The 11491-nt window shown below is 38.8% G+C and overlaps 1 protein-coding gene across 2 annotated transcripts; it reads left to right on the top strand.

Moving 5' to 3' along the window:
• The first annotated feature begins 231 nt into the window (after positions 1 to 231).
• Positions 232 to 11274, top strand: LOC141014299 (copine-3-like). 2 transcript variants are annotated; one of them, XM_073488033.1, is made up of 17 exons: positions 232 to 489; positions 1078 to 1226; positions 1967 to 2146; positions 2634 to 2708; positions 2796 to 2867; positions 2970 to 3050; positions 4641 to 4730; positions 5684 to 5782; positions 5912 to 5998; positions 6121 to 6180; positions 6303 to 6436; positions 6644 to 6698; positions 6840 to 6891; positions 6991 to 7124; positions 8191 to 8427; positions 8716 to 8828; positions 9810 to 11274. In XM_073488033.1, the coding sequence occupies exons 2-16, from the start codon at positions 1095 to 1097 to the stop codon at positions 8824 to 8826; spliced, it is 1599 nt and encodes a 532-aa protein (XP_073344134.1). In that variant the 5' UTR covers positions 232 to 489; positions 1078 to 1094; the 3' UTR covers positions 8827 to 8828; positions 9810 to 11274. The 2 variants fall into 2 exon arrangements, with proteins under 2 accessions (XP_073344134.1, XP_073344133.1); XM_073488032.1 differs by lacking the exon at positions 8716 to 8828 and having other exon boundaries at positions 348 to 489.
• Positions 11275 to 11491: the final 217 nt, after the last annotated feature.

Here is an 11491-nt window from a genome sequence, read left to right as displayed (position 1 = left end):
TCAAAATGTATTTGTCTCTTCTTATTGGCTACAGTATTATTTTTCTACGAAACACCGGGAAAGCGTGGGAATTTGCTTATGTAGTACACAGTGTGCTGGTTCTTTGGGTTACACCCCGCTGTTCCGAAAATAGACTTCCATTCTTCGTAACGGCGGGGTTTCCCATTTTTTCTAAAGACCCCGCACCGATAATAAGAATTCCACTAAATACATTTTCAAAATAAAATGTTCAACGCAGTGCTGAATGTGTAAACACGCGCCGTGAGTATTGAAAACAGTTCTTCACTGCAGCAGACGTAACGATTTGGCATATTGAAGGCGGGGCTGAAAGTTAAGGCTTTAAGCCAAACGTGAATAACTGTCACAGCGGCGTTTTTACATTTGAAAGGGCGACACCACCCTCCGTAGTCGCTGTGTTTCGGGCAGCACCACTAGCATTCCCAAAGGATTTTCCTCCAGTGGATTTTGTAGCGTCGCACACTTTCAAAGGTAAGTTGAATTTGAATTCACACCGAGTTATGTGCGGAAGTTAACGTTGTTAACCAGTTAGGTAGCTAGTAACTACTAGCCAAGTTAGCCTGCTAGCGTTAGCTGGTGTACTTTCTCTCACTGTAACTCGTCAGTTTTTTTCTTTCCTTCCTACCAGCCAGACTTCATTAGCGCTTTCGTTATTGTGTCACATTTTCCATGGAGCTCAGTTAATGGTCTACTAGGCCCATGTCACACTGAGGTATCAAGCTAGCTAGTAAAACTCCACATTTCGATGTTTATGACGTTGCGTTTGGGTGTGTAACGTAGGTTACAGTCACTGTGTTGAACCAACTCGTGAAGGTAAGCTAAAGCCCCTCAAACAACATATTTGTCTGCTTGTTTTCATCAGCGTTTACCCTAGTAGTAATTTATAAACATCTGTATTCACAGAAATAAGCTATGCCTGCCTTTCAGGACTAACTAATCTTGACCAGTTTCTTGACAATCTGAGTTATATCAAGTTTTTTCAAACAGCGACCACACAAACATTGAACTGGGAATACTTTCAGGTTTTGTTGACACAGTAATGTTCCTCTCTGCCTCCAGCTTGCTACCAGTCAGACATGGCTGCTCAGTGTGTAACCAAGGTGGAGCTGACTGTGTCCTGTGACCATCTCCTGGACAAAGACATCGGCTCTAAATCCGACCCTCTGTGTGTCCTGTTGATGAGCAGCTCTGAATCCCAGTGGTATGAGGTTAGTAGGATAGCTGGATTTGGATTAATTTAATATCAGTTTATTGTAATTGTAATTATTGTAATTTGGACTGAACGTCAAACACACCATAAGCAGTCAGTGTTCCAAAATCATTTTCATCAATTATTTGGGATATTTGACCTCCAAGTAACTATTTTCATGATCGATTGATCTGTGGATTATTTCCATTCAAACTCAAACTGTGAAAAATGCTCATCACAATCTCCAAGAGCCCAAAGTGACGTTTCAAATAGCTTCTTTTGTCCAACAGACATTTCAAAACCCAAAAACTCTTCATTAACTGTCATGAATAACCAAAAAAAGCAGCAAATCTGTATGTTTATGAAGCTTGAACCAGCAAATGTTTGACATTTTTGCTTGAAAAATGACTGAAACAATTAATTGATTATCTAAATAGTTGGCAATTGATTGTCTTTGATCAATTAATGGACTAGTAATTGCATTTGTATGAGATATTATAAATGCAGTAGTACAAATAATACATTTTACTGGGCGTGGCAGCTATGTTCCTTTTCTTGGAGCAGTGTAAATGATTGACCCCCTAATGGAAAATCATTGCGTTAAGCAGAAATGACGTACTTTCCATTCCCTGTTTCATTACTGCAAGTGTGACAGTACACACTACCTTTTATGACTTTGTTACAGGTTACGGCAATGTTGTGGATCTCTTGAAATGTGTGTAGCAAATGAACTTAAAGCTTTCCAACCTTTCCTAACAGGTGGCACGCACAGAGAAAGTCCAAAATTGCCTCAGCCCAAAGTTTGCAAAAAAGTTTGTCATCGACTACTACTTTGAAATAGTGCAGAAACTGAAGTTTGGGATTTATGACATCGACAACAAAACTATTGACCTGAGTGATGATGACTTCCTGGGCCAACTGGAGTGCACCTTAGGCCAGGTAAGGCGTTCCTCTCTTCTTTTGTAAGGATGCATCTCAGTTTTCACAATACATGTTCGTACAAGGCCGTCCTTAAGTGCCTAAAGCCGATAATGAATAAATTCATTTGTAAGTGTTTGACTCAAGGTTGTGCTGAACGTTCCAATTCCTTACTTTTAGTTTTAATGAACAGAGTTTTTACATTTTACATTACCCAAACAGATTCCTCTACAGACTCACACAGGATACATGCTGCAGTGTAATAACACACCTCTGTGTTACCATGCTAGAGATCAAGAATGAAGATTAACGAATAAGCAGTTGCAGTTTAGACACTCAGCGTAATCTGACCTCAGCTGGTCATTCTGCCTGATTATTTTGGATGTTATTTGCCTCGTGGCATGGAGGCTACTGTGTTGTTCACTCACCCACTGAGCTTATTCATTATGCTGCTTTAGATGCGGTTGCTTCTTCTTTATTAACTGCCTTCTTTCTTACTTGCTTTTAGGTTGTATCAAGTAAAAAACTGACCCGGCCACTTGTGCTGAAGAACAAGACCCCTGCAGGAAAAGGGACCATCACAGTGGGTGGCAGAGAGAGCTAAATAGAAATGTTGCAATGTTGTTCATGTCCTCTGTTGTTTATTTATTTCTCCTCTTCTCTGTTGTAGATCAGTGCAGAAGAAATAAAAGATAACAGGGTGGCAAATTTTGAAGTTGAAGCGAGGAAACTAGATAACAAGGTATGGGTCATACTTTCTGAAATCTGAAATGCCGTCGTTCATTTTTAGATAATCAGGTGCATTTAACTCATTGGTGTGTTTCATTCCTTTATTCATTCACAGGATTTCTTTGGGAAGTCCGACCCTTACCTGGAATTCTACAAGCAGACACAAACTGGATGGCAGCTGGCTCACAGGACAGAGGTAAACACACTCATGACATATTGTAGTAATCTGATCTTAACCTTTCATTTCTTTCCAGTCATAAAAAATATGGTCCTTTTTCCAGGGAGGGGTTATCACAACTGATGATGAGCAGTTAGTTTTATGAAGTTAACCTTTTACCTAACACCTCCATCCTTTTCTCATTCACAACTGTCTGTGTGAAAAGAGGAACCTAACCTGATGTCCTAACTGTGTCACACCACAGTCTTTGTAATAACATGCATGTTGGGCCACACTCCCATCTGTCCAATCAAAAACCAAAGTCATTATGTTGGAATAAGTGCCTTATGCAACATTTGATTCTGTAAACCTCCTCCTTTCACCAAACGACTGCACTCTTATGCCACAAAGGGAAAGTTGAATTTTACAAACTAATTCTAACTAAATCTGATGTTGTTACTGTGAATGAGGAAGCAGATAAATCACATGTAGGGGTTGTGATTGAATTAGAGAATTCTGTTCTGTGGGTTTTACTATGTGTGACATCAGAAATTATTACCAGAAGAAGTTGTAATAAGATTATAGATCTGACTATCAAAGCTAAGTATTGGCAAGTTACTTACAATGTATCAATTCAGTTGTATTGTTTTTTGTTTTTAGGGTACACGTTGAAGTCTATTTACTGAATTTGGTTAGAGCATTCAGCATCCTATGGTGCAACACACAATGTATAAATGTTTTTTTGGCCTGTAATACCACTCAACTAAATAAGTGTACCACATGTGAGAGTTTGAAAGAAACTGTTGAGATCACTGGACTCATTTAGACTGGTTTCTCATTAGCTAACGGAATAAAAGCAAAACACTAAAAACAGATGTGGTGACAGTGATCAAAGATATCAGTTCACAGCCACAGTACTGCACTCTTAATGTGATTTTTGAAAAAAACAAGGTAAATTGTTTTCTTCAAACGTGTGACAAATAGAAAACCTGTATTAATTATAATTGCAGAGGTGTTGAAAGAATGTTGTTTGTGTCTACGCAGAGTTTTAAAGTAATTTGTCTTAAATTTGGGTTCATGAATTTGTATTGTAGATTAAATTTTAAAAAATGGAATACCATTATTTATTCATATAAGTAGATTGAGACCTTGCAGCAGCCTGCAACACAACACAACATCACAAGAACCACATGAACCACAAGAACCACAATCTCTGAATAACAACTCGCATCAGCTTTCCTGCTAACGTCTCTTTGTATCTAACTTAAGAACATGAACACACGTGTTGTCCTGCACCTTAGCACCCACACAAACATTCACAGAGGACATCAGTTTGCAGGCTAGACAGATGATTAGCTGCTTTCCAACACTGACACAACCCTACAACCGGCTCAAATCATAAGGAGCATTTCTATTATTTCCCCAAATATCATTTTCTTCCTCTCTATGAATGAAAAACTATGAACAATTTATAAAACATGTTGACCTCATATTTTACTAAAAAAGGGATGACTGGCATGTGATTTCAGCTGAATCTCTATAAGTTCCATGGAAATACTGCATGTAAATACTGCATGTTCCTGAAAGACTGTTCTGCATCTGTATAATTCTCATTAATTCTGTCCTCAGGTGGTGAAGAACAACTTGAATCCAACATGGAGACCCTTTCGAATCCCCCTGCAGTCTCTATGTGGAGGAGACATGGACAAACCTATAAAAGTACCCATAATGCTTTTTCTTAATATTTTTAACCTTAACTAAGTGCACATCTAGAATGTGTCTCTAAACTGCCACTTACACCTGCAATTGCATTGCTCCTTCTGTTTCGTTATCAGTGCCACTACGTATATTCATAGTTGTGACATAATACAACCTTTCCTGAGAGTGTAAATAGATTTCAGAGCAAAATGATGTTTGCTCTCCCAGATATCAAAAAACATATTTACTGACTGGAGTGTATTTAGTATTATAGCTTGATGATATATTATTTTTTTAACTTCTGAAGCAAACATGTCAGGAAGGAAGCTGTTTCCATCCATACAGTACAAGTGAGTTACCCAGCGCCTTACAGTGTTTGTGTTCTTCCATCTTACATCACTAAATGGGTGAAGTGTGTGAATGGAAAAATGGGAAAAATACAAGACACCACTTCAGCGGAGCATCCAGCCCTCCAGTTTTTCTGTTATTCAACTCAGTCCTGCCATAAAAAAAAACATTTGTCTGAAACTACACATGCTCCTGTCATTTAACTGTCAGCTTCTGTCTAGTTCACTGGTATTCCAAAGAGTTGTCTTTTGAATCTCACGTTGGCATGTTTTTGTCTGTTCTGTTTTCTTCACCTGAAGTTTGTTAAAACTTAAAGGATCAGTTCACACGTCCCTCAAAAAAACGTCCCTCACTGACTATTATGTTGCCTTGTATATAGTTTTGTTTTTATTTGCTCAGATTTTTAGAATCTGCCTCCAGCCTCATAAAATGGAATTGAATGACATTTCAAGGTGTCTGTGTGAGGACAATATATGAGGACCGTTCCTTTAAAAGCGGTTCACAGTGAGGTCTTCATTATTTTATTTGGTTTGGGTGAACTGACCCTTTAGTTGTATTTGTTTGCTGTGTAAATGTTTACTGTTTTAGTGTTCACCACATGACCATTTGTTTTTACCTGTTTCCAGGTCGAGTGTTACGACTATGACAATGATGGCTCGCATGATTTAATTGGAACCTTTGAGACCACGATGACACGCCTCCAAGAAGCATCACGAACATCTCCGGTATGTGTTTGTTGACATCATTTTGGGTGTACCAACATTTCAAAGATGATGAGAATTTTTTCTGCTAGGTAGATTTAATGGTCCACTGGCATTGACACAGGAACCCGTGCTCCTCTGTTTTGCCCTCAGGCCGAGTTTGAATGCATCAACAGTAAAAAGAAACAGAAGAAGAAAGGTTACAAGAACTCTGGTGTTGTGAGCGTGAAGCTGTGCCAGGTATTGTACTGTGTTTTTTGTTTGCTTTTGGTATACTGAATGTGTTTACTTATGTGATTTATCCATGGTCTTCAGTAGCAGCATGGACCTGAGATTACATGTTCTCCAATACTCTCTTCTAGGTGGTGAAGGAATATACCTTCCTGGATTACATTATGGGAGGCTGTCAAATCAACTTCACTGTAAGTTTTGTTTATTTTTATGAAATTGTATTATTGAGTCATTCATGAGAACTAATTATTTTATATTATGGTATTTCCATGCATTACCTTCACATCTCCTGGCTCCCTGAATGTTTTGGCAGGTGGCCATTGACTTCACAGGCTCAAACGGGGATCCCAAGTCTCCTCAGTCGCTGCATTACATCAGTCCTCAGGGCGTTAACGAGTACCTCTCTGCCATTTGGTCTGTGGGAAATGTCATCCAGGACTATGACAGGTATGTATGGCACATAAAACAAAGTCTAGTACATTCAAAACTTCATATTCATAATTTGTTAAAATGAATGCCGACTTTCACGTATTTTGAAAAAATACCCCAACTGTAATAAGTATGAACTTATTGGCAATGGCTGGAATGGTTTGCATTTAAATGACCAAATATTCAGTCACTTATGTACTAGTGTTTTTTGTCCCTCCTCTGTAGCGACAAGATGTTTCCTGCCTTTGGCTTTGGAGCCCAAATCCCTCCAACATGGCAGGTAAGACCGGCATTCCACTGTGAAACTACAAATGCATGCAATAGTTAAGATTGTTTGATTGCAGTTTAAATCTGAAGGAAAAGATATGGTGGTTTGGCACAGGACACATATCTGATGGAACTGTGTTTTACTCTCAAACAGGTTTCCCACGAGTTTCCTCTCAATTTCAACCCAGCAAATCCATTTTGTACAGGTTTGTTTACAAGTCATTGCACCGTAGATGAAATTAGACAAATTATCAGACTGGCTGAAACAGATTATTTAATGTGTGTGTGTCTGTGTGTGTGCATAGGCATTGAAGGTGTGGTGGAAGCCTACAGAATTTGTCTGCCCCAGGTCAAACTCTACGGTCCAACCAACTTCTCCCCAATCATCAACCACGTTGCCTGCTTTGCTAAGCAAGCCCTCCAGCAGACCACTGCATCAGTAAGTAGTATTTCTGTTCAGCCAGACCGGTAATCACCGGTAATATAACTGTAGACTCTCACAGCCAGACTCACAGCCCTGCATGCAGAGAAACTCTCCATTTAACACATCAAGTAGTTCTCCAACCATCAGTTTATTACAAAGAAAGACAGTTCATAGTTCATTAGCTTTCATCAGATTTAGTCTTAGTCTCTTGTCTAGTTTTAGCACTGCCACTGCTTGTAACACAAGGTATTTACACTTGAAGTAAACATTTGGTTGTGCTACATCGGGCTGGATGGGAAAGAAAGTCTGTCAGTACTATTTCCTTATTCTCTTTATGCATAATTGCACAGTGGAGCAGGATGATTTGATAACAGCAGGGTTTGATTATACCACAGTAATTGTTTGTTAAAGCTATTTTCAGATGCCAGGCTCATCTTTATTGGATTTTTGTCATTTGGTGCAGCAGTAGCTCAGCCCATAGGGATTTATTGTGGGAACCAGAGGGCCATGCTGGGACCTGTAGTTGGAGAGGTAACAATTCCCTTCCTGTTTATTGCCAAGGTGACAGGAGGTGAACAGGCACGGGACTGTGCATTTCAGGCCCATTTGTGGCTAATGAAACAACTCAGAACTGAGTGAATTAAGTTTCCCCAAGTGGGATTAATAAAGGGCTAAATTTGTTACATTTGTATGCCCACGAGGAGCTACACTGCAGTCGGATTGCTTAATAGCTTGATAAATCTGGAACTCTCCTTTGGTTTTAAGCTCTATTTAATCTCTTAAAAGTGGTTAAGCCTGTGTTGAAGGAAATAAACACAATAATACACAGCCTGGTGTTGTGCCTTCTCATTGTTCTTATTGCAGGTGAACAAAGCTCTGGCAGGAGTCAATTATAAAGAAATGTAAATGAATTGGAGGAGGAAAACTAACAAATACATTAGGATTTGATTTGAAATCTTGCACTGTAGCTGATAGCACTCAAGTACACCTTGATCATGTCAGACTACAATTTAAGAAACATTTGGGTCAAACACTTCAGCAATTTGATCATTGATCTGCTATCTCTGCTGTCTTTCCAAAGCAATACTTTGTTCTGCTCATCATCACTGACGGAGTGATCACAGACATGGACGAGACGCGCAGTGCCATCGTCAACGCCTCCCGTCTGCCCATGTCCATCATCATTGTTGGAGTAGGGAATGCAGACTTTGCTGCTATGGAGTTCCTGGATGGAGACGATGGACGTCTGCGCTCTCAGACTGGCGAGTCCGCCATGCGTGACATTGTGCAGTTTGTGCCATTCAGGCAGTTTCAGAATGTAAGTCACAGACGCCTTTTTATATTGCTTTATACAAGCTAGGTGTTTTTATTCTTTGTTTTCTGCTGATTTTTCACAAAAAAAATTACTCATTGCTATATAAACTGCATGCATTTCAAGCTTTTTTCAAAATATTCACTGGGTCATTTTCATTTTAACTGGCTTTATAAGTAAAAATTCAAACACAGCATAGCAGTGGTCCCCATCCAATGCCAGTACACATGCCCAAACCCAGGGCTTCCCAAATCTCACTTAGCTTTCTTGTGCCTTGTTTGTTTATTTTTTCAGGCGCCCAGCCAGGCTCTTGCCCAAAGCGTATTGGCCGAGTTACCTCAGCAAGTGGCCTCCTTCTTCAGTTTATTCAAACTGAAGCCTCCCAATGATCCCACTCCTTCATAGGGGTACCCCTAACATTTCAGTCATAAACCCTATCTCCATCCTAGCCTTTGCTTGGCCTCTTTTAAGAATAACCTCACTGCTTCACTGCATGTAGTTTTTGCTATCCTCATTCATTTTAACTCATTCCAACTTCTCAAACTGTTTTACTGAAGATGCTCCCTCAGTGGCAAGAGAGACAGTACAACAAATTCTGTTGTACTTTCTGTCTCAGGATCTGAAGCACTGGGGACCAATCACAAACATATTTTTGTTTATATTAAAGGGAAAATTCCACTCAAAATTAATAATGATAATAATAATATAATAATAATAATTTGTGAAATGATTGTCAGTTCTCGGCTCATTTCATGTCATGTATTTTACAAATGCTAATAGCTATTTAGCCAAATGTAGACAACATGATGTCATGGTATTTTCAGCAAAGCTAAAATTACAGATATTTTCATATATTTTAAACATATGCAGTACATTTTCGGTGTCCCGCATGAGTCATCAGCCTTCTTTCTAGACTTATCACATTATCAGAACATAGTGTGCATGGCTGGTTTGTAAACAAAATGCTGCATGCCACAGTAAGCACAGATTCAGAAGGCTAACTGGTTATTAAAGCTGTTTGAGCAGGTTCATTTATTGTTCTGATGAATGCTACAGCCAACCATTGGTCAATAATCTGTCGTGACCACTTGAATTTTAAGCTTATTTTCAAGGTGGATCCTTTTGAAGTTTGAAGCTAGACAAAAAAAACGAAATCACAATCACATTGCCTCAGTGGGCTTTACAACTGTTGTTGCTGTTGTAATTTGTTATTTGGAATTTTCCTTTTTGACTGTCTTCATCTTCATGACCTCTGCTTCTCTTAATGCTTCCTTCATTTAATTAATCAGTAGTGATATTGATCACATAACCAATCATTTAAAAATAATGTAGATGTTATTCTTCTCACCATTTTGCACAATTTTTGAACTCCTTTTTTTGCACCACAGGGTCCTCGAGAAGCACTGGCCAAGAGCGTGTTGGCAGAAGTACCAGCTCAGCTGGTGGACTTTTTCAATACCATGAAGCTGATTCCACCCAACTCTACCAATCCTGCACCAAACCCCTCAGGGACCAACTGATACTACAAGGAAGAAACCAGACAAAGACCTGTCTCATATCCTGCAGATCACAGCTTCATCTGATCACACAATCAGACAACTGTCATTGCTACACTTTCCTAATTCGACCACTTTTATTTTACCTCCTCAATGAAATACCAGCATGCAGCTTGGCCAAAGACAACCACCACAACCACACACAATACACCATACATATGCAGTATCTACAAAGATCCAGCAGTAGTTGGATATTAACATCTGTGTGTTGATTTTAGCTTTAGTAACTCAGTGCTACTGCAACTTTACAAAATACACCAAACATAATCATTCCATTATTTAGCTTTAAGCTGATGTAGAGGGAAACAAACGCCTTAACTAGATAAACAACACAAGGATTTAAGCATTTGTTGTTTCTGTAGTACTTGCTCAAACAGGAAACCATCATTGTCTCATCATTGGTGTGAACTAGCCTGCTGTGGATTATAATGCATCATACGAGTGCAATGTATTTTTCTGCCTGTTTAAGGACTTGTCATGTAAAAGGCTTTTAGGCACTAAGATAACCAACTACATCACATATATGATGTTTACATGAGAAATAGCTGAAGCACCACTAGTAGCACGATCATGTACAAATAGCCTAATAGCATTGTAGCTGCTGCTGTTTTGGCACATGGAGTATACAGTCACAATAATGTCTGTTGTTGCACTTGCTTTCCTATGCACTCTGATATAGTAATGTTATGTACTTAAAAGACTCTACGATTTTTCTTATTTTACTAATGAATTGCCAAACTCTGTGTGTAGGTTATAAACCATTGTACACACAGAGCTATTTACACCTTAAATATGATTCTGAAATATTGTGACAACTGGAAAGTAGTTTTCATTGTCCATGGTGGATTTGGTTGTACTGTGCCAGTCTCATCACTCCTAGTATGTTTGAAAATGTACTGTGGTCAATCAGTGTGCCAGTTACTTTTGGTTACTTTTGATTTAATCAAGGTTTCATCCCTGTTTGGTAAACTGACCTCATATATAAATGTTTATCAGTATTAAACTCCGTCTCTGAAAAGTGCTATATAAATAATCTAAAAAAGTTTATCATTATTATTAACATGTCATTATAGACACTAGATACAGTTCTGTGCATTCATATTTACGACAAGTACGTCTAATTCCATTGTGATCTGTCAATTATTTTTATATGGCTGTACAATGAAAGCTAAAAAACATGTTCTGATGTATCATGTGTAATAGCTTTAGTGCTCTAGCTGGAAAAGGTAATGTGCCTCAGTGTTAACGTACAAAAAGTGCATCGAGCTTGCCAATAAAGCGCCTCTTATCAATGCAATACATGGTCAAAGTCACTTCTTTGTAGGCCTTGGGGCATCTGCAGCATATGAATATATAGATTACTATAGTACATACAATATATGTAATTGTGTGTGTGACACTGGTCTTTTATTGTTGGATAGGAGCTTTAAGCATTCGGTTCTTGTACTGTACTCCAACTGTGAAATGTGAGCTTAGGTTGCCACCTACTGGAAGGCCAAGTGAAGAACAGCATT

This window comes from Pagrus major, chromosome 19 (assembly GCF_040436345.1).
Source record: "Pagrus major chromosome 19, Pma_NU_1.0".
NCBI lineage: Eukaryota > Metazoa > Chordata > Actinopteri > Spariformes > Sparidae > Pagrus > Pagrus major.
This window is presented reverse-complemented; position numbering and strand designations above follow the sequence as displayed.